General features: G+C 40.7%; 1 protein-coding gene across 1 annotated transcript; it reads left to right on the top strand.

The window, feature by feature from the left end:
* The first annotated feature begins 6 nt into the window (after positions 1-6).
* On the top strand, positions 7-24992 carry kcnb1 (potassium voltage-gated channel, Shab-related subfamily, member 1). Its single transcript, XM_049732753.1, has 3 exons — positions 7-594; positions 1754-2408; positions 18713-24992. The coding sequence occupies exons 2-3, from the start codon at positions 1833-1835 to the stop codon at positions 20618-20620; spliced, it is 2484 nt and encodes an 827-aa protein (XP_049588710.1). The 5' UTR covers positions 7-594; positions 1754-1832; the 3' UTR covers positions 20621-24992.
* Positions 24993-26424: the final 1432 nt, after the last annotated feature.

Below are 26424 nucleotides of genomic sequence, written 5' to 3'. Positions count from 1 at the left end.
TTGATGTCAGAACTCTGCAACGGCTTTAATTTTAAAAACCAAGAGGAAAAAGCAAAAAACGAAGGAAAATAATAATTAAATAATATCAATCAAATAAAATAGCGTCTGTGTTGGGGAATATTGTGTAATATGGCCCAACACGAGAGACCAACACAAACCTGTGGTGCGTTCAGGTGTTAGGGCGAGGCTCAGAAAGAGTTAAGTCCGATTGGCTGTGGGAAGAGACCGGTGCGCCGCCTGGCTCGAGAAGACCTCCTCCTCCTTCTCTCCCCCCCGCCTTCCTCTTCCTCCTCCCCCTCCTCCTCCTCTTGCTGCTCTTGCGGTGTACTGGAAGCACTGGTCCATTTCCGAATGACCACCCTCTCGGTACTTGTTGATCTTGGGGCCGGGTTGCATGCTTGCGCGGCGAGGAATGCGGCGCAGTGACGCGTGTGGAGCTCGTTAGACGCGTGTGACATGTCGGAGGCTGAGGAAGGAGGGAATGGATGGCATCGCAGCCTGGCTCGAGTAGACCAGTGACGGTGGCTCCTTTTATTTTTGTGCACCATCTCCGTCTCTGCTGGAGGCCAACAGCAACAACAACAACTCACCACGGTACTGTTACAATTACGTGTATTATTACCAAAGTTTATATCATCATTTCATCACGCACTGCATGATATGTAGCTGGGCACGGCTATGCGCCAAATGGAGCTCACACGCATCGGAGACTATCTGGAGCCACAGCATTAATTGATGAAACATCATCATGGGTGGATGTTCTAACTGCAAGCTCTTTTGGTTTCTACGAGTCATATTGAAGCCAACAAGCGGTGGGGGGCTGTTTTACGAAAGGGTTATGAAAAGAAGAAAAAAAAAACCTGGTCGTCCTAATGTGTGCGCATTTGTTGGAGCCTCAGCCATACGTGTGAAAGTTTGTGTGACAGTGATGGACGATCGCATTTGCAAAGGCGCTAGCACTTTTTACGTGCCCGAAACAAATAAAAACATTAAAAACCGGCATTAAAATGCAAAGCATGCCTGGCCTCCAAAGAATCAGTGCTCGAGGGAAACAAACAAAATCAACGTAAAGAAAGATGTGTGTATTTGTAATGAAAAAACGGACTGGGGGGAGTTTCAGCACTGGACAGCTCCGCTCTGCGTCCCCACCCACGCCGCGTGACAAAGATCCACGGGCTCACAAACAAAGAGGGAACATCAAGAAAGATGAAGCCGTTTTCGCCTCCAGGGCTGCTATGCACGCAGCACATTTAGCAGATTCATTGCTGTAGATTCTGATATTTCTCCCCACGGGTTGAGTTTTGAAGGGGCATCAAATTGATGTATGATTGGTCAGGAAGTTTTATTTAACCAAGGTGACATTCTGTGTGTACGCCCGGGCAATATAACGACTTTCATTATAAGAGCTGCGTCAGTAATTCTATTCTTATAAAGATAATAACACTCACAGTGACACTAATTTAACAATGTGTTTGTTTTGGTTATGATTTGCAGTGGCGTAGAACATCATGGGATAATGAGTTGTTTTTTTTCCAGTACCATTCTAAAGCTGTGTAGAGGAGAAAAAAAGAGGACAAGGACTGACACCAAGTTGGACCATATTGGTCAATGTGTGGTGATTACATAATTGGGGATGCAGCAGGCCTGATCAAACTATGCAGCTCTGCTTACCTTTTGCTTTTAATGATAAGCAGAGGGAGGATGGTGTATTTTATGCAGTATTTTGAATGAACCGTTTTTGTTTTCCTTTTAGAGACAATAATGCCAGAAAATAGAAGCAAGAGAACTCCATAGTCGTGGGTGCTTACCCGCTTCCCAGTTGTGAGGTCATCATGGAAAAGTCCTTGGCAGAGTTCCACAAGGCCGGCTCGCAGTCCACGACGTCGCTTCCACCCGAGCCGGTGGACATCGTCCGTAGCAAGTCATGCTTCAGGAGGGTCCGCCTCAACGTGGGCGGCCTCCCGCACGAGGTCCTGTGGCGAACGCTGGACAGGCTCCCGCGGACGCGTCTGGGCAAGCTGCAAGATTGCAGCAGTCACGAGTCTCTGATGGAAGTGTGCGATGACTACAACCTGGACGAGAACGAGTTCTTCTTCGACCGCCACCCGGGCGCCTTCACGTCCATCCTCAACTTCTACCGCACGGGGAAGCTGCACATGATGGAAGAGATGTGCGCCCTGTCCTTCAGTCAGGAACTCGACTACTGGGGCATCGACGAGATCTACCTGGAGTCCTGTTGCCAGGCCAGGTACCACCAGAAGAAGGAGCAGATGAACGAGGAGCTGAAAAGGGAAGCGGATAATATAAAGGACCGAGAGGGGGAAGAATTCGACAACACGTGCTGTGCGGAGAAACGCAAGAAACTGTGGGACCTGCTGGAGAAGCCCAGCTCGTCTGTTGCTGCAAAGGTAATTATCCTGAGTGCGATTAAATACCAACACTGCAACTTCTTTTTGTGATACAGTTGTTTATCAATGATCTAGGCACTTCCATTGACTTCCTTGAATCAATACATCATGGCTCCTCAAGGTGGCGCTTGTGTGGTGGCAAACAGTACATTTGCGTACGCGCCGATACCAAGTACCGATACTTTATAATGTCATTATGTCTCGCAATTTAATGAAAATATGTTTTAGTTGAATCAGAAACACAAAACACAATCTTGGATGAAACATATTTTTCTCTTAAATATAACACTTGTCATTCATGCAGAATAATCTTTTTCCACTTGCCTGGAAATGAAAGTGCTGCTCACAGTATGTTGTGCAGTGTTGTGCCTGCATGCAAATAATGCTACAGTAATGTATTTTTGACAGAGTAGTGAGAAAATGTGTCTGTGAATGTTGTTGTATAATCTTTCTCTACATGTAGCTTGCCATTTGAGTTTGAATATTCATTACTTAACACATAAAAGGGGATTGTGCATGATAGTGCCTCTCTGCATGGCGGTGTTTCAGACAGCCTAGTCAGGTGATGCTTAAAAGTGGCTCTGGATCTTGACCTAGCTTAACTGATTATTTCATTGGAGGAGAATCTTGGTATGTGTGAATGAAAATGGGGTGAGGGGGGGTATTTGGGGCAGGAGTGAAGAATGTGTCTCTTCCTGACACACTTTCAAGAGATGAGTTGATAAATTGCACACTTGATGGATGGGTGAGCAAGCACCCTAGAAACTCAACTCTGCGTAGATAAGTAATCCAATAAATAAATACATTAAATAAATAAATAAATAAATAAATAAATAAATAAATAGAATTTATTGTGTGATTGGCTGTCTTCTGTCACTCTTTCACTATTCCATGACTAAAATGGTATTTTGTTCTAGATGAGCTAAACAGGCTTGACATCTTTCCACACTTTGGTAAAATGGCTAAAATTGGTAGAACAAATGCAAATTGATCTTAGTGAGAATATATATGTAAATTCAAGAGAGGGTCTCCGTACGATTATAGTGTGAGGTGGTATGTTCCTCACCTAATTAAAGGTTGTTGCTCTTATAAAGCAGTTTATATTTGTGACAAAATACAAGACTGTGCCGAACAAGAGGCCGCTGTTCAATTCCACCTTCATCATGTTAGGATTGTAACCATGGCAACAAACCCTCAGCAAGTGTACATTGAGTCTGGATGAAACAATGAAGGTTGAATTTTACGTTGAAGCTTGAGTTAAATACATACTTAGTAGATTACCCTTCCGCCGACATTTAAATAAATAAATAATCATTTCTTATTATTAATTATTTGCAGCCATCTTCGTGAAGCCGCTGATCATGTTCATGATTTTCACAATGATTTCAATAGGTAGGAAATGAATATCAATAGTTCAGTAAATCTCAGATTTTTTCTTTCAATCATCTCTTCTACAATGTTGCACCAGTTGTGAGCTATTTTTAGAACAGGCCTGCAGGCTACTCATGTGGTCCTTGGGGGCACCGTGTTGCTGACCCTTGCTCTAGAAAGAGAAGAAGCACACACACATAATGGAGAGCACTTCATTACATTACAACCAACAAAATAAACATATTGTCGGAATTATTATTTTCAAATCGTGTCAATCACATCCGAGTATTTTTGTCTTGTGAATCAAAATAGACTCTGTATATCAGAAATAGTCGACTCTTGTTGTATGCTTTAGAAGAATGGTGTTTGATCATATTTTTGCTGCTGTTAGGAAAAAAATCAGGTAATTATACAAAGTGATTTCTTTACCTGCTTGAGTAACCACATACAGCTCACAATTTTGGTCAACGCCTCCAAGCATTATGTCAAGAGTCTCACTCGACTGCACGCGTGTGCTAAATAGCGTTAGACAGTTCTTTTCACATGAAAAAAAAGTGGAGATGATGTTCACTGTATTAAGTAGAAGTTATGCTGTTTGAAAGTACAAATTTCTGTTTTCAAATGTACGTTAAAATATCGGTATTTGACGAATTGCCTTGGATAGCCCTTCTCCTAGAATGAATTTGACATATTAAATATTGAAAATGTTAACTTGCTTTGCTTCAAACATCTAGCTTATTGGAGAAGACGTGGCAACAGGCTCTAACAATTGTCAGCACTTCTAAAAAAAAAAAAAAAAACTATCAAAATGAGCCTTTTGAATCCATCAGCAAAGAGGCTTCTTTCTTCATCATGTGAATAAAAGCGATGTAAAAAAATCAATGTTTATTGTGTTACAGCCCAAAAAGCAGCGTCGTCTACAAAAAAGGAGACGATCCGCGGTGGTTCGTTCCATTAGGGCCTCCCGATAGCGACGGAGGACAATGTTCCAATGCGCACGTGCATATTGTCCTCATTGAATCCAACTGCTTCGATCAATAATCCGCCCGGTGATAAGTAGACGCATTAAGACTCGCATCAATTGAGGTAAAGAACTGCGATGCTGAATCAATTTCCAATTAGCTCACACTCCATCTACGAAAACGTTGCAAACTCTTGCACAGAGAATTTGGCCTTTTCAAAAGATAATAACGCTCGAATTTGATTGAGTAAACTGTAATGGTTTAACAACATGCTTGTTATTGTGCTGTGGAAAAGAGCTGCATCAAACTGTCACTCACATAAAGTAATCAAAATCATCAGAGCACCACCAAAAATCCCAACGGTGGTTTCTCACCAAGGGTCAATGATGGTAACAGGCCATAAACGCATGGGGAATAGGTGGCGGATACCAGCACTAAACAAAAGGTTGCCTAGCAACAAACGGGAATACCATTGTCTAATATCCTGACCTAGCAAGAAGTGCAGTATAACTAAAAGCAAATCTTTTCAAGATGGAGGGGGGTAAGCTTTGTTCCTTCTCCCGCTTCAGTTCTTATCTTTGCTTCCTCTTGTATACCTCCGTCTACTAAATGTCAGGGAAATGTCACATTAATTATTCTCTAGGAGGCCCAATCTGAAGCTCTGTGTTTACATTCTTTAAAAGGCACACTGTCATCTGTCCCCTGCTCAAATCACATTCGTGCCACCATCAAATAGCATTTTGTGTCTGAGCATGACGAGAACATTCATGCTGGCACTAAGATAAAAACTTTTTTTTTTTTTTTAACCACCTGGTCGTAACACATCACACGTTTGTTTCATAAACCAGTTGTATTTTGGACTTCTCTCGATGGCATTCTCTAGTTAACATGGGCAGTGCAATGACTTGCCATTTCCTTAATCCCCTTTTTTTTAAACCAACAGTGCCATCTAAAGGCGTGAAACAACAACTGGTTCATGAAGCCTATCTGAAGCTTCATTTGCTCATCACTATGCAACAAACTTTACTGTGTGATATATTATTTTACATCATAGCACATGAGGCTCATAAATGGCTAGTTTAGTTATTATTTAGGAATTGCATAAAATTGCTGGAATGGAGACTGCAAGTATGCTTAGTGATTTCCTTTTTTGTTTTTATTTTCACTCCAAAAAGATTTCATTCTCTTCATTGAAGTTGTACAAACCAAGGGTCAAATTTATGATTTTTTTTTTCTAGATGAATTACTATTATCATTTTGTTTTTAATATACATAATATATATCCCCAATATGATGCTGCCCAGGTCTGCAACATACATGATTTCCTCTGTAGTCAGTGGAGAGGTGAGATGGCGAACGTGGCTGTCAGTCCGCATTGTGCATCAGATGGGAGGTGACAAATTCCAATTACGCCACACTCAAGTCACACTTAAGATGACACAGAAATGTGGCACAGCTATATTCCTGCTCATAAATCAGTCTGCAGCGCAATCCGAGCCGAGCGGGATCCATCAGGGCGCCTGACAGCTCGGAAGGCGCAGCCACTCAGATGGATGATGATGTAGTATAAGAGGCCGCACGAACTCAAAATTGCGTCCGGATTCAAGGGCCGGATCATCAATTCACCAGGTATTTCCTGACAAACAAAAACAGCGGCTAAAAATCGCCATCTGATAAACTTTGTTCAACATTTTCTTTCAATTTAGTGGGATCCTATTGTCTGGGGGGAAACTGAGATGGCTTCACTTCAACATTAAGTTTTTTATTTTTGTACGAATAGCAATTTTAGAAGTGTCCTGGCAAGAAGAAATTCTCGTATATATATATATATATATATATATATATATATATATATATATATATATATATATATATATATATATATATATATATATATATATATATATATATTTGTTGTTTTAACTTTAATGATTTAAAATTCAGGCTCGTTGATTTATAGACTGTGCTACCCATACAAGTGCCGGGTACTTGTGACAAATTTGATTGATTTACACGCTGCCCTCCTTTAATGAAATATGTACGATTCTAAATCAGGATTTATTTTATGGCGTAAAACGGATGACTTTATGGCATAAAATAAAGTCTGATTTAGAATCGTACATATTTCATTGAAGGACGGCGCGAACATTGTTGTTCTCCAAACGATGATGTCGTCCTACATTTCAGGGCGCACCTTGTGAATAATTCAAACCTCTTTGCCAAATGTTTTTGTTTTTTTATGACCATCTAAGATAGAAGTAAGAAAGTGTCCCTGATGCGTCACAGTTGTAGGGATGGGAAATACCTTTTTTTTTAAGCTATGGTTCACAAGATGTACCGCAACCATCCATTTTCTCTCCCAGATGAGATTCAAACCCAGGACCTCTCCAGTGTGAGCTAGATGTGCTAAACACTAGGCAACTGTGCTGCTTAAAGCAAACAAAAATAAATAAGGTAAGCTCAAAGCGTATATTAACAGGTCAGGCAGACAGGCAACGGCCCAGCTATTGAGCTGTGGCTTTAACCTTTGACCGATTTTATTGCCACACTAACACACGCCTACATTTATTTACATAGTGCACACACTAGCCGGCACTGCGCTACTGTATGATTACTGGAGGTATAAAAAAACTAAGTAAAAAAAGAATGACTATTTTCCAGTGTATTCAATAATGTGAACAGATTGAGGATTTGTCTATCAAATCAAATAATGCAGGAAAATGGCATCCATCCTAATCTTGCTTCCTGTCAGCTAAATGCACGTGACAGCCAAAAAGTTTGGTTTTGGGTTTTTTGACAGAAATGCACTGTGACTGTCTCTACTTCAGCTCCAGTAAAGCAGATATTTAAAAACATAGAGGTAATGCCCCATAACCTGACAAATAGCTCTCAGTTAATTGGAGTATTATTGTCTTTGCAAAGGCAGAATAGTTAATGTGTGCTCTTGTATTGGATCCCATTAGGTTGTGAAGGTGTGCCTAATGAAGAGTGTGCCTGTGCCTGCGCCTGCGCCTGTGTGAGGTGGTATGCGCTGCGTGAGTGTCAACAATCCATAACGTTATATAAGAAGAGAATGCGGAGGTTTCATTGAATGAGCGGCTGGCTCACAAAACCTCATTAAAGGTGATTAGTGTGACTTCAATTTCATAGTAAACACTTTGTGGGTGCTGGTTGAAGTTCCTCTTTTAAAACTGTTGATACAGCGGATGTGTCTGAATGGAGCATTTATGAGTAACGGCTTACTGTAAAGCAGGGCTACTTAGGAATTGACAGCTAGGTCATGACAATGTCATAAATAAAGACAAATAAAATAACTGAACTTCTCCCAATATAACAAATATAATAAAATGAACTGCAGTACTTGTCCGGATTGGCTATTATTTAATTTTTTGGGTTGTTCAAATATATATATTCTTTTTATGTGTACATGCACTACCATAGTGTTTGCTCGCATTTAAGTTGAGGGGAGTCGTTTTCTTGACATGTCGTTATCATACAGTTTGGAAACTATATGGAGAATAGAGCCGAGGCTCGGGGGAATGTCTGACAGTGTTTCGCCTCCTGACATGTTCACATTCTCACTCGCTGTTAATGTGCGTCTGCAGCAGCGAAGTCTTGTGAGTTTTGGTGAGAGTCATGTCATGCATTTTGTAGTGGATCGCTGAGGCTTTTGTCAGCTGAGCTCACCAGGCTTTGCAGCCTAGCTACGATTCACGACTGCACAATTGCGTTAGAGCACGGGTGGGCGAAGCTTTGTGCATTGGGGCTAAATTGGATTTTTAAAACAGACACATGGGCCAAGTCATTTGTAGTTGAGTTAAAATAATAATTAGACGTCTCATCCGCCTGTCCATCCATCCAGCCATCATCCTCACAGTTCATTTAAATTATAATTAATAACCATTTTAAAAAAGTATAAATATTTGTACCTTCATCATCCTTTGATCTACTCATCCTCACTTTTACCAAATGTGTTTTTGCCATTCCATATCCATTTAATACTGTAGTGGCAATAAATAACTTCTTTTTAACTCCTGTATAATTAATGTAGCCTAATTATTAACAAATTATTTAATAATTAAAATAAAATGGCCACTGTTGCCTTCCGCATTTGATTTGTTGAAAAAGCTTCAGAAACGTTGATTTTGTAGAGCAGATGTCGACACATCTCCAGAAAACACGCTTAAAATGAAAATAAGTAGCGCCTTCGTTGGACTGGAGGTGGCCAAGAATTGTACATTGTCACCAGACAGCTCGACAGCTCCTCTGCTGATTCAATTTGGAGCGTAGCAGGGAGACAAAATCCGGAAGAACGTCAATGTGGCTCGCAAATGGGGACGCCGGTAGTGGAGCACTCACACACACATGATAAAAATGCCAAGAAGCATCGAGACAACACAAAAGCCCAGTTGCAGATTGTAAACATGAGAAAGGAAACGTCTGACTCGAGCTGGTTCAACTTCACAATATTAAGCGGATTCAAGACTTGGGCAAAACCGCATCCAGACTTGCTTGGGTACCAAAATATCTTGCAAGTTGTTATGAATCATTTGTGTCCTTCCTCTTCTTAATATTAAAATGCATTGTGGGATTACGATTTTGGAGCCGAACAAGTCTTTCACAAGTCACATTGTGAAATAATAATGTGGCTGCTATCAAGGGAAAGCCTCACAATGAACATTGTTTTCCTTCAGTATCTTATTTAAATTTGCTCTTTTTAAAATCATTTGACATTCTTTGGAGAGGTGGAGGGGAAACGAGCAAAGTAAGAATTTCATTGCTCAGTGATACTAATGTGTTATGACAAATATACATTGTGAATAAAGTTGAAATACAATCAATTAGAATAAGATTTGATTCAAATAACAGAAATTTATAATACGGATAAAGTTAAATAATTATCCTTCTTTTCAGCGCATGCCAAATAATGCTTCCTGCCTGAATGATCTTAAGCCCCCAAAACATATGTGATCATTTTCCACCCTTCGTTCGTGTTATTTTCACTCTGCAGAATTAGTGCCGAGACACTAATTCTGTTTATAAAGCTATACAAAAGAAAAATGAGTATGTAAGCTTTAAGGCCCCTTCCAAGCGTGTAGTAATCCTTCTCCTATTATTATAATGCAAATAAGTTGAATTTACTAGCCCAGCTGTATTTGCAGAGACAAAAGCAATATTAAATCCCTCTGCCGAACACTGCACACTGGTCAGTGAAGTAGCAAATAAGCACTTGAGTCTGTGAACTCATTTGGAAGGGATCCACGGGGACACAGTGCACAGAGACTGCGCTTGAAAGTTGATATTTGTCATCTTCGTCTAAGAACAGCATGTCCAGGTGACACTTGACTGCTCCATTCTTTTATTTATTCATTCATTTATTTCCTGCCATTGATTGACAACCAATTCACCGATTAATCGATTATCACACAATTGCTCTATTATCTGTGATGATTGTGCGCTCCTCAGACATATTCTCCACTACTAAAAATCCACAAAATAAACTCACACATAGGAGTGACCTGAAGGCACCCATCTGCAGAAAGGCCATGTCGCCGTCACTTTGACAAACTGAACCTCACACTGGCGTGGATGTGTGCTCGGAATAAAAGCTTTTATAAATCACAACCCCCGAGCCTCGCGGGCAGATCCGTCCGTTCGACGACAAGGCCCCATTTCTCTCAACTCGGCACTTTGGGATGGAAAGGTGAATAAATGACTTTGAGGAGAGGAGAGTCTCAAGGCCACAGGCAGAAATAGAATCCACGAAGGCGAGGGAGAAACATTCATCAAGCCCAGGCCTGATTGTGAAAGCGGGGAGAGCTCTTGAACTGGCGAGCTGGTAAGCCTCTCACCTTGATGGGCACATGACCGAGACTCTACACTGCGCCGCATCAATTCAATGCTAGTATAAATGTGTCAAAAGCATGTAAAGGGATCATTCTGGCTATAATTGCGTCTGGCAAGATAGCAACCACCCACTCTGGGCAAGTGCATTGTTCCACTATACTTCTTTCACAAGTGTATTACCAAGGTGTTTATTACAAATTGAAATTCAATGCCTTGAATTACGGTTTGCTTTCCGTGACCTCGCTTACTCAAACCATTCAACTCAAGTCCAACTCAAATCGTAAATCCTCTTTCACCATTGGAATGAATGGAAATGCCATTAATTGGTTCCAGCTCCCCCAAAACATGCCTACAAAAATATTGTAACTTTTTATAATCATCATTCTAACATATTCTATTTTATAAGAACTAATAAGAAGACTTCAGAAATGAGATTTTTTAAATGAATGATTAGTTGTTAAAATAAGAAGACATAAGCTTGACATGATTTTTGTCATGAATGATTAGTTTTTAAAATAAGACATAATAAGCTTGATATAATGAGCTTGACTAACCCCTGCAGATTGAAAGCCACGTCTTTTGTTCACACAGATCCGGGAGCACAACAAAGATCATATTTAGAAGAGAAATCCTGCATGCATGCATGTGATTATACAATATGGGATTTAAACAAGTCAGAGGATCTGTCTCCATGTCCTCAACAGCCCTTGAGCGTGACCAACCCCTGACCTTTGAGCTCAACAAATACACAGTTGGATTGAGTATGTGGGGCAAGCATGTAGTAGACTTCTGGAATATTCTCAGTCGAGAGTGAATAAAAAATGCAGCATGCACATCTTGCTTATTCTCCTTTCCAATGCCTTTGTTCCCTCACCATTTCTCTCTTTTATTCGTCTGGTTTCGTAACGTGTTGAAAAGTTCAGGGTCGCCATGGCAACTGTCATCCGTGTGACGCCGACACTTAAAGCTGCCTATTCAGGCGTCATTGTTGACTGCATGGCTGTCTGTACGTGCATGTGCACGAATGTATGTGTTGAAAGGGTTAGGAGTATTTTTTTTTTCTGCATTTCCTCTCAGCTGTGTCTATGGAGAATATGCTGCTTTTTTTTGTATTAAAAGAACAAAACGTAGTCATCATTTCATTTAAAATTAATTTGAATAGCACGTCTGATTGCCATGGAGACCACAGTTCACTGACTTTTTAGTGGACCGGCCAGGACACCTTTCATTTTGTGTTAGCCTTTAGCCTCCATGCTAAGGCAAAAAGTCAGACATATACAACACCCAGCGAGTGCTCCTACGGTTTGCCTCCCCTATATTGTGTTTCTATTTTTAAGACCACCGTGGAGCAGCCCGGTTTTAAATTTAGATGCTGAGTCTGGATTCTCTTCTTCATCTAATATTCATGAATAATTAAGGAGGAGAGGAGATGAAGTGGTATTCATTCAGGAGATGGATGGTGTAAGGATAGATTTCCTGGCTGCGTTTACTTGAACGGGGTTGCACAATATTTTTGTGTATGCAAGCACTATACGAGTTCGTCGAGAGTTCCCCACTGAAAATAGTTTTTGGACGATGACTGCAAGGTTTTTTTTTTTTTTTTTTTTTTGTGACCTCGAAATGCACCAAAGGGGCTAGGTGAGGGAAAAGGACAAACAAAATGAGAGCAGATTTTGGCTAAGGCTGTTGTTTTTTTGCTTTTAAAAGGCTATATGTATTATTATTATTATTATTATTACTGTTCGAATTTATTCATTAATCCATTAGCATAGTTTATTGTCTGTAGTATTGAATATAGTAAAATAGTCCAACATGTATTTGTAAAAATTCAACTAAAATACCTGAAGTTTATTTCCAGCTTGTAGCTTGACCGTCCAAAATGTTCAGAATTTTTCCCCATCTCGTCTTTGAAATTTTCACTCTGTGGGTGACAGCAAAGTGCATTAAAACTAGCTAAGAAATCAAATTTAAGGAGTCAATATATCTAAATGCAACATTATTATACCTTTATGAAGAGAAGCACCAACATTTGGTTCTTTCCAATAAAGGGTTCCTCCTCCACAAAGGACAAATGGGAAATACTGCAGATAACTAACACACTCCTAGCCAAAATTATTAACCTGTGGAGCGGAAACCATCTTAAAGGCTTAAAGAAATCCTCATTGGATCAGCATGAAATTGTAAACCTTTAATGCAAGCCTTAAAGCCCTAAAACGTAGGAATAGTTTTGTTTAAGATGTTCTAACAGCTTCAAACTTTGTATTTGCTTTTTTATATTTTGATGCTATATCAAGACTTGTGCAGGAAGATTTATCCATCTTTAAAAGAAACCTAAACAAGCAGCGGTAGGCTTGAGGATGATATGTGCCTCGTAGGCCGCCGCTTTCAATCTACATGTTTGATACTACTGTACATAATTATGGAGTAAAAGATGTGCTAGACAAAGATAAACTGGCTTTTGCTGCTCAAGTCTCCTCCTCCCGTCTCCATGGAAACGCCATCTCTTTCACAGGCTCAGAGGCAGAGCCCTTCTATATTCTGAATCAGGGGTGTGAATTATTTCGTTATTTAACGCTCACATTACGACTTTATCATTGTTTATCACCGGCGCCGGCGCTATGAACGTGTGGCGCGGCGTACGGGGAAAACATCTGCAGCCGAGGATGCCCGCCAGCACATCAAATAACAGATGGGGACATTTATGGACTTTGCACGGTGTGAACTGCGACACTTAAAACAATGACAGCCACAGAGCCATGTGGAATATTGATGGAAGTGAGAGGTAAGACAGTTAAAAGATGGGGTGGAGCAACAAACGGTGAAAATCAGGAGCAGAAGAGAAGCAGGGGAGGAAGCGTCTGCAAGACGGTGTCAGACTTGCAGGCGGGTTTACGTAGCCGCCTCCTATCGAGCTTCAAGAGTGTTGTCATGGCGATATATAACCCAGCCTGGGCTGCCAGAGGGTTTACGTGGCATCTCTTTGGCCTCGCCTCTGAAAGGAGATGAAGGGGGAGAGAGTTGGTGAGGGATTGGGGGAAATGGATCCGCCTGCCTCGCAGCAGTTTAGGTTCACGGCATTTGGCTCGTAGCCCCAGCGTGTTTTCCGAGCTACATCAGTTGATTCCAGTGGGAATGGCGGAAACAGGAGATTCCACACGGAGCATGGTGTTCCTCATGATGCTTACTAATAAGGAAAAGTCAGAGCGCTGGGACTCACTCGAGGGATGCAGCCGGAATTGTGTCAGTGGCTCACACACACGTAGGAAAAGAAGAAGAGCTTCTTTTTGGATGAAGTCAGAAGGGTAGCACACCCTGGTTGATTTGAAATATTTTTATTTATGAATTACTGTACGGAGGAAGGTCCAAAGGTTGTTTTGGAATTGTAATTTAGCTGATAATATTTTTGTGACCTTGTGTTTCTATCATGCACATTACAAATACTCCATAAATAAAAAAAAAAAAATCAAACTATAGTATGTATTAATGTTTTTATGGTAATAATTATAGTGATTACTTTTCTTGTAAAGCTTCTCTTATCACAATTGATATTATATAACATGCCTACGTCCATCCATCCAATCTCTATACACTTTTTGGATTGTAATTTTTTTCACATTTGCAATTTCATTTGGTGCTAAAATGAGCTCGCATAAGCGAGCAAAAGCTAGCACGAGCTACTACGATCAGAGAAAAGAAAAATATGATGCAGCAACAGCTTGGATCCAAAAGTTGGCATTCACAGAGCGAGATGAAGGCTCATTTCTTTCGCCAGACACAATACCCTCTGGACTGGTGCTTATGAATTTCAATAATGTTGAGCAGGAACCACGAACCAACCTACATGGCCGCAGAACAAAAAATGTTCTACACTGACTCTGACTGTTTTAGTTGTGATGTTTGTTTGTTTGTTTACTATGTTAACCTACAACTGGAAGGAGACATTTCACTTAAAAATGTTCCTGGCTGGCAATACAAGGTGAGGCCTTGGATTTTTTTTTTTTTTTTTTTAGATGGAACCAGACCATTGAAAAGTGGAAGTGCAGGCCACAAAAAAAAAAAAAAAATCTGCAACCATTTCCGAGGCTAATAATTGTGGATACTAAACTATTCCAACAATGTCTTATAACAGGTTAGCAATATCATTTCTTATTGGGTAAGTATAAAACACATTTTGAGGAAATTCAACTTATTAGGTGATAATGAAAAAAAGGGAGCAGAGAAGCAATAAAAAGATGTAACACAAGCGCCTCCAATTACTATAGTGTGGGTATAAAATTGAGAGGCAAAATCTCTGTTTAATCCATGACTCATTCAGTAATCAGATTCCCCATCTTTACCGTCTGTTCATGTACTGCACTGGATCTCATGATGTGGCCTGCTAATATTGCTAAATAAGGTAAGCAAACAAATCAAAACTGAAGAGAATGTTCTACCTCAAATCAGAATTATTGAAACAGGAATATTTGAACGCAAACTAGCAGTGCGTTCAATCCCTTCAAACAATGGACTTATTTGTGTTAGAGAGAACACTCCTATCCTCAGTCCTCCCAGAACAGCAGCCTTGAAGAAAAAAGCCTGCTATAAAGCCATTAAAGCTGCCAGCAAATAGCAAACCAGAGGAAGTCAGCAAATATTAGCGGAACATTCTCAGCCAAACGCGCAAAGACTCTCAAAGCCGAGTTTGGTTTGCCGGCTGAATGCAAATGTTAGCTCTGTTAGATGAAGGAACCCGACAACACATTTGGTATTATCTGTGGAAAAGAAACCACAATTGTTTTTTTGTATCAGAGGCTAAATCAGAAAGGGGCACCCCGGTGAACTAGCGAGTTTGGCACGTGTCCCACAGTTAATAGAAGACTGTAAATGGCCCATAGGTGTAAATCAAAGTGGAATGTTTGTTTTCTATTTGTGCAGTGACCGGCAACCAGTCCAGGATGCATCTCTGCGCTGAGCAGAACACACTTTCTCCACACCCCCACTATTCACACTGACCCCCACCCAGGGTGTCATGGGCCGTGTCAAATGTTAATTTCAGCATATGTATGCCATATGGCGCTGAAAATAGGGCAACGGGATCCAAAAGTCCTGTGGGTTAGAATTAAGTATTAATGTTCTGATTCCTATTGACGTTTAAGGGTACATGACCCCAAATATGCGAGAGTTTACAAACGAATCAACATAACACATAACAATGAGACCATGTGGACTGAAAAGAAAAAGTCTTTAAAAAAAGTCCCTGTAAATTAAAAACAAATCAACACAGTAAATAATGAGACCATGTGCACTGAAGAGGAAAAATATGTATGTCAAAAATGTCCCTGTAAATTAAAAAAAAATAAATGGCTTGTAAATTTGGCACCCTGCAAAGAGGAGTGTTAGTAAGCCTGCTGTAAAAGTAAACAAGTTAGCAAGATAACTGCATGTTGCAGTTGGGGCTGGGTAACCATTCTTGCCATGAAGAGCCGTTTTACCCAAAAAATAAATCTTGAAAACTGTAAAGGTGAAAACCATTTTAAGCTATATTGCCACAAATGAGTATATATAGAAGTTGTCTTTACAGCAATTATCCCTTATTTAGAACCAAATCACTGAATTGACTTTACAAGGTTTCAAAGTAAGTCAAATAATCCCCTTTGCGTCACGTGGACGTCTCATGGAGCAGCCTGGGGTCACCTTGTCACCTTCTTTTACTTAAAAAGGTAATTTTGTGTCTTGTGAGCCACATGAGATGAGACCCTGTGCTGTGATGTTTCAGGTCTCTAATGGGATTTCCTGTCCGTCTGCTCTCTCTGTCTCCTCTGGATATAAATATCTGCTTTCCATTTTTTTTTTTTCCAAAGCCACCCAAAATACATTAGAGTGTTGAATATAATTTAGTACATGAAATACTAATACACAGCCATTTATAGCATCTTTCTTTTTCCAGCGTCAGTCCATCAGGGAAACTATAAATAGTCAGTAATTTGGTTGATGTGGTTGCAATTTTATCTGCTGCTCTCTTCAGCCCTGTTTCCTTGACATGCATGTGTTTGCCTTTTTAGTCGGCTGATTTATAGCACAACGCTTTGATGAAATTAGCGGCCAATCACAATAAAGCTGCCAGGAAGGAAGAAGGGAGGAAGTGGAAAGATAACGACAGGCAGGCCGTGTCACCGCAGGGACTCAGGCCAGTGGGAAATGTGCAGGATTTCCGAGTAGGACTTGACTTCATAGCCATCATTTTACACAGCGGCGCCACCGTGTCCTCATTAGTGACCTTTTTATAGCATCTCTAGCCTATTACCTCAGCCATTTGTTTTAATAGTGAAAGTTGCCCACAGATTGAAAATAGGTATTTGTTAGGAGCGCGAGTCTATGTTTTCTCCGGCTCATTACAAATGTGCTGCACGCAGCATCTTGGTGAATTCCATTAGCACCTGTAAGGTCAATACCGCCGATGGCTAATTTACAGCCAAAAATTAGCACTTGATGTTTGCAAAATGAAAGGGCCAGGAAATAATGTTTTGAGGGTGCTTAATTAGCCACATTTACTTGCACACTCTAATGCAGGGTTTCGAAACCATTTCAGCTCCAAAATGTGGTTCAACATTATGTTGTTACTATTATAGTTATATAAAAAGTCTGCACACCCCATGCTTATATCCCAAGGTTTAGTGATTTTTAAGAAATTAAGCTGAATCATTTGAAAACCATTAACTTTAAAGTGCTTCTGATTTACCCTAATTAAAGTTACCTTGTTCTAGTGGGCTTTCCTCTGACTTTTGTTTTTCTTTCTAGCAGAAGCCCAAAGTATTTGTGCAAGCACTGATTACTACTACTGCTCCATAATTCCCTCGACCTTGACTAAGGTCTAGTGAAGCATGATGGTGGCAGCATCATTCTCTTGAGACTATTTTCCCCCCCAACAGGAACAGTGGCCTTGTCCACGGTGGAGGACATTTCAAACTGTTCCAAATAGGCCTACCAGTCAGAATCAGGTGAAATGTCTGAAAAGGCCCACTAGAACAGATGACCTTTATTTGGGATCATTAGAGACACTTCAAATGGTAGCAGGTGTGTTCTTAGTCCCATTTAACATGAGTTGGTAGATTCATTCTGAACACAGCCAAATTGTAATTATAAGAGGGTGTGCGCACTTGTGCAAACACGTAATTTCAGATGTTTATTATTTTCCCTCTAAAAGATTTTTTTAACAAACTCAACTGAGTTGTACAGGTTATATTTAGAGTGGAAAAAGTTGTGGATGAATTACAGTTCTCAATTACGCCTCAACATTTTATATCTAAGACATTTTCCTCCAAAGGAGGAAGAGAGGAGCACAGAGAGGAGCAAATAAACAGATAGGATCGTTATTCCTGTCTGCCACGATGCTATGGCAACAGTTTCCCCCTGCTCTGATTGGTCGTAGATAAGTTTGCCTCTTTAGCCATTTGGCAGCAACCCCTTTTGCTCGTGGGAGTGGACAAATTATTAGGCTGTCGTCAAAGCCCGAGCTGTCAATCAGCCTCTTCACAACCCCAGCCTTCATTTCCTCAAGACAATTTAGAAGGAAGCCCTGCCTTATGCGCTTGCAATTTGTTTTACCAATGCCTGATCAGTGCGATTTGATCAAAAGAGGACACGGTGGTGGAAATTAATGATGTTATAGCATTCAAATGCATTTCGACTGAAATTGTTTGCCCTATTTTAGCCGGAAAACAAAATAAATCAAACATTTTAAAGGAGTTGGATTTTTCTGACACAATAAGTGGCAGGGCCATTACACAATGGGACTGGACAGAACATGGGCAGAAATAGTGAGCCACACAGTCCATTAATTCACACCCAATGGTCCACTTAATAGGTAGTCAACTACTATCCCACTGAGCGGTGAACAATCGCAAGTGCTTCCGACGGGCAGTGAATTATGTTAGAGTCAGTTCAAGGTCAGAAATGTTCGGCAAACATTCGCCAGATAATCGTCAAGTTTTGTTGATTTTTTTTTTCCCCCTCAAGGAAATTTTGAAGGACAACCTTGAAAGAACCCTGATGAAAACGCAACATTCCCCGCATTCGAAAATACTCAAAATTGTTCACCGCTCGACGAATCGCTCGTTAATCAAACTACTTCAATTTGTCTTTCAGATCCTGGCTATCATCTCCATTCTCTTCATCGTGTTGTCCACCATCGCTTTGTCTCTCAACACTCTACCGGAACTGCAGGACACAGATGAGTACGGCCACTTCACCGACAACCCCCAGTTGGCCCACGTGGAAGCGGTATGCATTGCGTGGTTCACCATGGAGTACCTGCTCCGCTTCCTTTCCTCTCCCAACAAGTGGAAGTTCTTCAAGGGTCCTTTGAACGTCATCGATCTACTGGCCATCCTGCCGTACTACGTCACCATCTTCTTGACGGAATCTAACAAGAGCGTGTTGCAGTTTCAGAACGTCCGTCGTGTAGTTCAGATATTCCGGATCATGCGAATCCTGCGCATTCTCAAGCTTGCCCGTCATTCCACAGGACTTCAGTCTCTGGGCTTCACCCTGAGGAGAAGCTACAACGAGCTGGGCCTACTTATTCTTTTTCTTGCCATGGGTATCATGATCTTCTCCAGTCTGGTGTTCTTCGCCGAGAAGGATGAGGAGGACACAAAGTTCAAAAGCATTCCAGCTTCTTTCTGGTGGGCAACTATAACCATGACCACCGTAGGCTATGGAGACATCTACCCGAAAACTCTACTTGGTAAGATAGTCGGCGGTTTATGCTGCATAGCTGGAGTACTGGTAATAGCGCTCCCTATTCCCATTATTGTAAACAACTTCTCAGAATTCTACAAGGAGCAAAAGAGACAGGAAAAAGCACTTAAACGTAGAGAGGCCCTTGAGAGGGCAAAGAGAAATGGTAGCATTGTTTCCATGAACTTGAAGGAGGCTTTTGCCCGTAGTGCAGAACTGATGGATGTGGTGGTGGAAAAGAATGAGAGACCTCACGATAACCACCTCTCACCGGGCCGTTGGAAATGGACTCCCAAGAGAGCCGTTTCGGAAACGAGCTCCAATCGTTCTTTCAACGTCCAGGACTCTCCGAACAAGGGCCGAAACAGCAGCCCCCAAAAGTTAAATGTTCAGAAGCTGGAGGAGATGTACACCCAAATGGCCAAGACCCAGTCACAACCAAACCTCAATGCTAAAGGTTCCAGGGTTGGAAAACAGAGGGACGAGATAGAGCTAGGAGCCATACAGGGTCATGGTCAATCAGTGCTGGGAACCACAGACGGGGTGAGCGACATGAAAAGTTTGTCCAGTCTTGACAGCTACATCAGTTGTGCGACAGACTTTCAGGAGAATCCACGCTTCCCTCAGAGTACAACAATGGACCTTTGCCATGGTGAAAGCAGCCGGTTCTCATATAATCCAGCTGTAGCTTTTCCTCATCACTCTTTGGCAAAACCAGGCCAGCAAAGCACCGCTGCACCTATGTTGACTCCCATCCCCGTTCCTAAACCCTCATGCTCAGAAAATGCAAGAAGATTCTTATTCTCTGGCAAAGCCCCCAAAAGTCTTTTCTCCAAAGGAGGCTGTCGGAATGAGACGGAACCCGGACCGTCGCCATTCTCAGACAGCTCCATGCTGCCCGACCACTCTCTGTTGAGCCCTGAAGTTTCTGTCTACACCACAGCCAGCAGCAGGACGCCACCAAAGTCCCCGGAGAGCGCCACTCTGGCTCCTGCAGTCTTCACCTTCCACGACTCTTCCATCAGTAAATACATTGACGCCGACACGGATGACGACGAACACCTGCGTGACATCTCCGACGCCAGCCCTACGGATTGCCTGCTGATCGGCTCCAGTCCTAAACGTGGCATCAACATCAACTACCAGAGAGCCACCAACCACTTGGAAGCAGCTCATAAAATGCTTGGACAAAACTGTCTTTTCCCCCGGGAAGGAATTTGCGGGGTTCCTCACGAGAATCACGTTGGTCCAGAAATAGGACGTAGACAAAAGGGGGAAAGGGGCCGCCAAAATTCTTTGGACAAAAGCTACTGAGGTCTGAGTGTGTTAAGTATAAACCATAAACCAGAGCAGGAGTGCTTGTGACAGAGAAACCAAACACACAACAAGCCAGGCAGACAATGGAGAGTGACAAAGTTGAAATGTTTTACAAATCATCCGAGCTTGCCATGGGCTCAGGGAGAACACGAGGGCCGAATACTCGGGGAGAAACACTTTCACTGCCCCTCTTTCGATTCATTCCAATCAAGAGGTAGTATTCCACAGAAGCACCCCAATGTAGCCAGCAGGTCTGTCCAGCCATCCTATGAGAAAAATCAAACCGGGTTTTGTGCGATTGTTGAGGCTGAAGGTTATCGCTACCTTCTCCGGTAAGAACTCGTTTCATAGTCTGGGAGATACAGGAAAGGACCTAAAAGCCTATAAACGTCATCATGCCCTCAGTTCCCATACCTGGCCTTAGTCATTTGCAATTGTTGAGGGCGTGCATGTCTGCAATTGCGTGTGTGAATATGAGGACGACTGCTGATGAATGATCCGATGGTAATTTATGTATACACACGTCAAAGATTGTCCAATTAGATTTTTTTTATATATATATAAAGATAAAATATCTTAGATATTGGCTACTTGAAAGTCTGCTTTGTCATAATCATACGTGACAAGTAATCTCGAGAAAAGGATCAGCGTCATGGAACGGAGGCTTTCGATATTGAGAGGTTACAGCTCATCATCCACGGTATTTTGTCACATGACATCACGAGGAAGATGGATCACACTTATATCTTGCCAATGGTTAATATTAGCTGGGCAGCTCTCTGTGTCATTTATAATGGATGAAAATAGTGGACTGAGAATTTTTTTATGGGCAAATATAAGAAGCAAACATAATGTACACCCACAGGCTACTTTATTAAGGACACAATCCAATTCGATCCAACCGCCAATTTCACGTTGCGGCACGCTTGTAGACGTGTCGCTGTGTCTAATGTCGCCAGTGTGTCTAATGTAGCCATGCATACACTCAATATCAGTATGGAAAAAAAAAAAAAAGTAAAATTCTTTAGTCATCAGCAAAATATTTTTTTTATTTTATATAATAACAATTTGAAGCACCTCCCACTTCAATTAATTTAAGATTTTAGTAGCAAATTTTCATTTCATCCAACAGGAACGCAATCAGAAACTGGTTTGATTGATTGATAATTGAGGTAATATTAAACCATTGCGGCTTTGGTGCTTAAATTTCTGTATTATATAACAAAGTCATATTGTATATAAAGAAACGGCACACCAGTTGAAATTGACCAGTGCTAAAACACCCACGGAAGACGCATACAGCTTAACTTCAATATATGCAGTATCTAAATGCTTGGTTGCCATGGTGACAGGTACCCTTGCTGAGTCTTTTAATTGGGGTGGGAAGGTCTGACTGCATGTAACATATACAAACGTGCACAGAGGCACACAGGAATGGCAGTTATGCATGCTAGTCACACGTTGGCTTAGTCACCAATCACCAACCATGACTCACGGACGCGGCGTCGTCACGAAGATGCCGTGACCTCGCCTATTGACACGTTTGTGACCTATCTTTGTAGCACATTGCGGATATGTGACCTTGTTTTGTTTTGCAACACGCAGCAACATTTAAGGGAATATACGTATTCATTATTAGAAGAATATACATGCACTTTAATGTCTAACTCATACGGGGGAAAAATGGTCTTTGTTCATCTCAGTTGAGATGTAATGTACTTGCCTTTGAAAGCCCTTTAAGAGAATTAAATGAGGGTATGTGGATGGAACCAAAACCTTGAAAGAAAAGCATAACAATGAGGAATTTGGATTTCTAGTTATACAATCATACTGTATGTGATGGTCATTCCTGTGTTTTGGAGTCCCAAATCTTGATTTCAAATCTGGTTTTGCATTGTTGTCAGAGAAGCCAGTGTGAAAGGAATTGCAATGAGGCTGTGAGTGCGTGTTAGAGCGCCGGAGTGTGACACTTAATAGAAAAGAATTTCCCAAATGAATGTATGCATAACGGGAAGTCTCCATTCCGTGTGTGCGTACGGCCACACCCGAAAGACATCACAGAAATATGCCGTATTTATTTTTTAAAAGATGCTGTATATTCAAGATATATTCCATTAGAGTTTGCTAATAAATGAAATGGATAAACAATATTATGTTTTAAGAGGCGATAAATTAATTCGCCACCCTGCTCACTGTTGGAGTTGGATTTCTAATGCAATATTATTTACAGCTAAAACCCATATTAGTCATACACTGAACACATTTTGGCCTTCAATTATTTGTTCATTTATTTGCTGGAGAAGAAAAACAAAAAAGACAAATGTCATTTTTATAGATTTTTACATGGAGGTTCTCATTTTTCTCACGATTCAAAGGACAGTCAGTCATAAAATCCTTTGCCACGTAATATTTACAGTTAGCTATTTTATTTAAAAACAAAAACAATTGTTGTTCATGGGCTTAACTGTATCTTTTAATTTACGATGTGGTAAAAAAAATTATCTTGCATAAGTCATACTTAAAATAAGAACTGCTGTCCAGTGATTACAAAAAAATATCCTGTACGCACATCTAAGTGTAATTAACATATTTGACTAAGAGTATCTTTTCTTTTAGTCTTATGAATTATTCTAACAACATTTGATGAGGTGATAATTGTACAAAAGAGAGAAAAATGACCATTTCCAATTGACTTCTGTCCCATTGTCCTCTCAACAGCTCAGAATGGACCTTTAATTGGATTTAGCTTGATGAAGAAAACTAAAGGCCAACGTATGACGAACATGTCATCGCTGTCGAGAGATATAAATCTCATTGATGTATAGGTGTCACACATAATTAGGTCAGGAATAATCTGCTGATCGCCCTTCATGAGCAACAACATTATCAATAGCAATCAATAAAATGGGGGCGGGGCGGGTATTTTATTCTGTGACTAAAGGTCAGTACAAGTTGTCACCATGTGTCATTTGGGCTTTCGATGGAAAAAGGCTGTCAGGGAGCATTTTGGCTGAAATATTTCAACTATGATGACAATCAATATTTCATGACTAGACAGGAAACAGTGTAGTCGAGGTTTGTTGATAATTGCATAGACAAATACAATGCGCATTATTGATGGGCCATGTTTTCAGACATGAGTAGGGTACCCAACAAAATCTTAAGCACTATTTCCTGTGAGTGTTTTCAAATAACATGTGTCACAATGTAGACATAAGGTAAGGCAGGTCTTTTTTTTTGTTTGTTTGTTTGTTTGGACACATTTTTGTTCCTGAAGATCTATTGAAGGATGCCCAAAATATGTATTTTAATTTATTTCTATTCATTTAAGTGCATTTATGACAGCAGTATTGTTGGGTGGGGGAAAAAATGATACCTAGACTGTGATGCTATCATATGATTTTTTTTTTTTCTTCTAAGTTACTTTGTAAGACACTTTTCTGTATTCTGCGCTAATATGATAAAGTTGTCCTCGGTTTATGTCGGATGCGGTTGTAAAGTCATGATTAAAGTGTTAGGTATGGAAAACATATCTAGGCCATAAATGAGCAACTGAAAAACATGAAATATGCTGGTAACTAAACACACCATTCGTAGCCTCGAAACGTTGCATCTCGAAACCTTGAATACTGAAGAATGCCCAAATCAGAAAACACAATCAAGTGACTTTTATGGAAAAAAATGAAGAGCACAGATTCTCCAAACGTTCCAAAAGGCGTTCCCTGCTGTATGGTGAATGTTTTTTTTCTACCATTCTGAATAGTTTGACTGTGGCATAGCGGGATTCGGTTTTTTACTGTATTGCCATGAGAAATCTGACCCGGAGAATGGAAGCTAGAGACCCTCTATCAGAGGGTTAGGGTCAAATTTTAGAAGGGGAACACGCTAAAAGAAAAGCATTATAGGAGTGAGGCCAATAAACAACTGGAACAAATTACAAAATATATATTTTTCTACATTTGAAGCTCTCAGCGGAATTGACCCGACCCCAATCTTGCCTAAGCCATCAGTCTTTGTAAAGTACACCAGGGAAAAAAAATCTCGGAAAGTTCTTCTCCAATGTTGTTTGTAGGTCCCCAGCTTGGTCTGTTTTGTACAAAACACACAAACAAACAAAAACATTTCTACCTGTTGACTTTCTATGCTGTCGTTTCTGTATAACTGTTCTATCGTTCGGTGCATGTTGTAACTTTTTGGCGTTGCGGCTGCTTGTGACTCACACGGAGCCATTCATGTTATTGTCTTGTACGGGGGAAAAAAAAAGAAACTGTGTCTCCATGTCCCCGGGATGTTTCTATTTCTTAAGAAAAGTGACGTTTCACCCTCGGATGACTCCAAATGAAATAAAGCAGATCACTTTACATTTTGATTAAGAATAGCTGACTCATTATTTGTATGATAGAGCATTTACAAGCAGAAGGTGAGGGCCAGGGGGAAAAAACAGGCCTTCATCCTCCCCACAGGCGTCTACAGTGGGAAAAGCCCACTACCACAGCGTGCCACTGGAGATTGGCATCCACTGTGCTAAATAATAGCGCTATCTAGCGGTAGACGCTCCTCATTGCAAACCCCCAGCAGTTCCATGTGTGTTTCTTTGAAAGAACTTTACAGAAATGAGCTTGGTCCCTCCAGGGAGACTGATAAAATATATTCACTGGCTCAATACATAATTTTTCCACTTAGTATAAATTATTTTAGTTTTTCTTCAATCTTTTCCTCTCCTCAAATGACTCTTTATAATCTGTGACACCACTGGAAAATTATTGGAGCTTCCAAGTTACAAATAAAACCTCATTAAAACACAATATTTAGACTAACAGAGTTTGAGCCCCATAAAAGTTATCCCAAATGGAGTAGAGAGAAGACAGTAGTTACAAAAAATAAAAATGATTCAATGATTCTTTTTCACAGTGAATTTACGCAAGTGACAACAGCAAGAGCCAGGCAGTCTTTCCAGTACTAGTATTAGTTCTAGTACTGTTATTAGTGTCAGTCTTAAAGCCAGGCTACTTCAAGAACATTTGAAAGGTTGGAAAAGGTCACCAATTTACGCAAATCGTCTGGACGGGTTACCCAATAGTGTCGTCGCCGTCGGGGATGTGTCACTTCTCCCTAGCGTTGCCATAGCCACCGCTGGTAATAATAGCTGGGACTGTCCACAGAGAATCCATGATAATAACATTAATTATCAACATGTTCTGCAATACTTCGCCTTCACAATGGACATTAGCCACTGAATAAAGGGACAATTGTAGAAATCGAAAGTCTATTCGATATAGCGCCTGACTACATTATGGTCTTTAATAGCATACAATGTTTTTGATGTTGAGATATGTTTTTCTTATCTTTGCCTTTCTCCTGTGCAGGCATTAAGTCAAGCTAACACCATAGTTAATAATACACTTAATTTAGAATAGACACTATGAAAATAAATAATAGTGGTATTGAATAAAAAAATAAATAAGAGATCAAAGTTGAGGCAACAAGCTGCCATTGGAGAGATGTGTGGTTCTCTGAGTCACTGTCTCCATGGCAACAGCACAGTTTAAAGCCGCTATGCGTTTGCTTAAAACTGATGAGCATTATCGGTCTCTCGACTGATATGCTCACTAGGCGTGTGCGTCAAACGGATTTTGAAAAGGGCATCTTAATGTAACTCCCGTGGTTTGAGTTTATTCATGCAAAAAATACCAACTGTGTGGACAGTGAAGGCCAAACTGAAATGTGTGTGAAGGGCACAAGAGGCTGAAGGAAATCACTAAATAGTATTATATGATTTCCTCTCCTATTGCAAGTATTTT

This window comes from Syngnathus scovelli, chromosome 11 (genome assembly GCF_024217435.2).
Source record: "Syngnathus scovelli strain Florida chromosome 11, RoL_Ssco_1.2, whole genome shotgun sequence".
Taxonomy (NCBI): domain Eukaryota; kingdom Metazoa; phylum Chordata; class Actinopteri; order Syngnathiformes; family Syngnathidae; genus Syngnathus; species Syngnathus scovelli.
The sequence above is the reverse complement of the archived record's forward strand: the minus strand, read 5'-3'. Positions and strand labels throughout refer to the sequence as shown.

Excerpts from the sequence above, each read along its gene's own strand:
- kcnb1 (XM_049732753.1), top strand. The coding sequence starts at position 1,833 with ATGGAAAAGTCCTTGGCAGAGTTCCACAAGGCCGGCTCGCAGTCCACG. Across the intron at positions 2,409-18,712 it reads GCTCGTCTGTTGCTGCAAAG|ATCCTGGCTATCATCTCCAT; the intron begins GTAATTATCCTG and ends TTTGTCTTTCAG.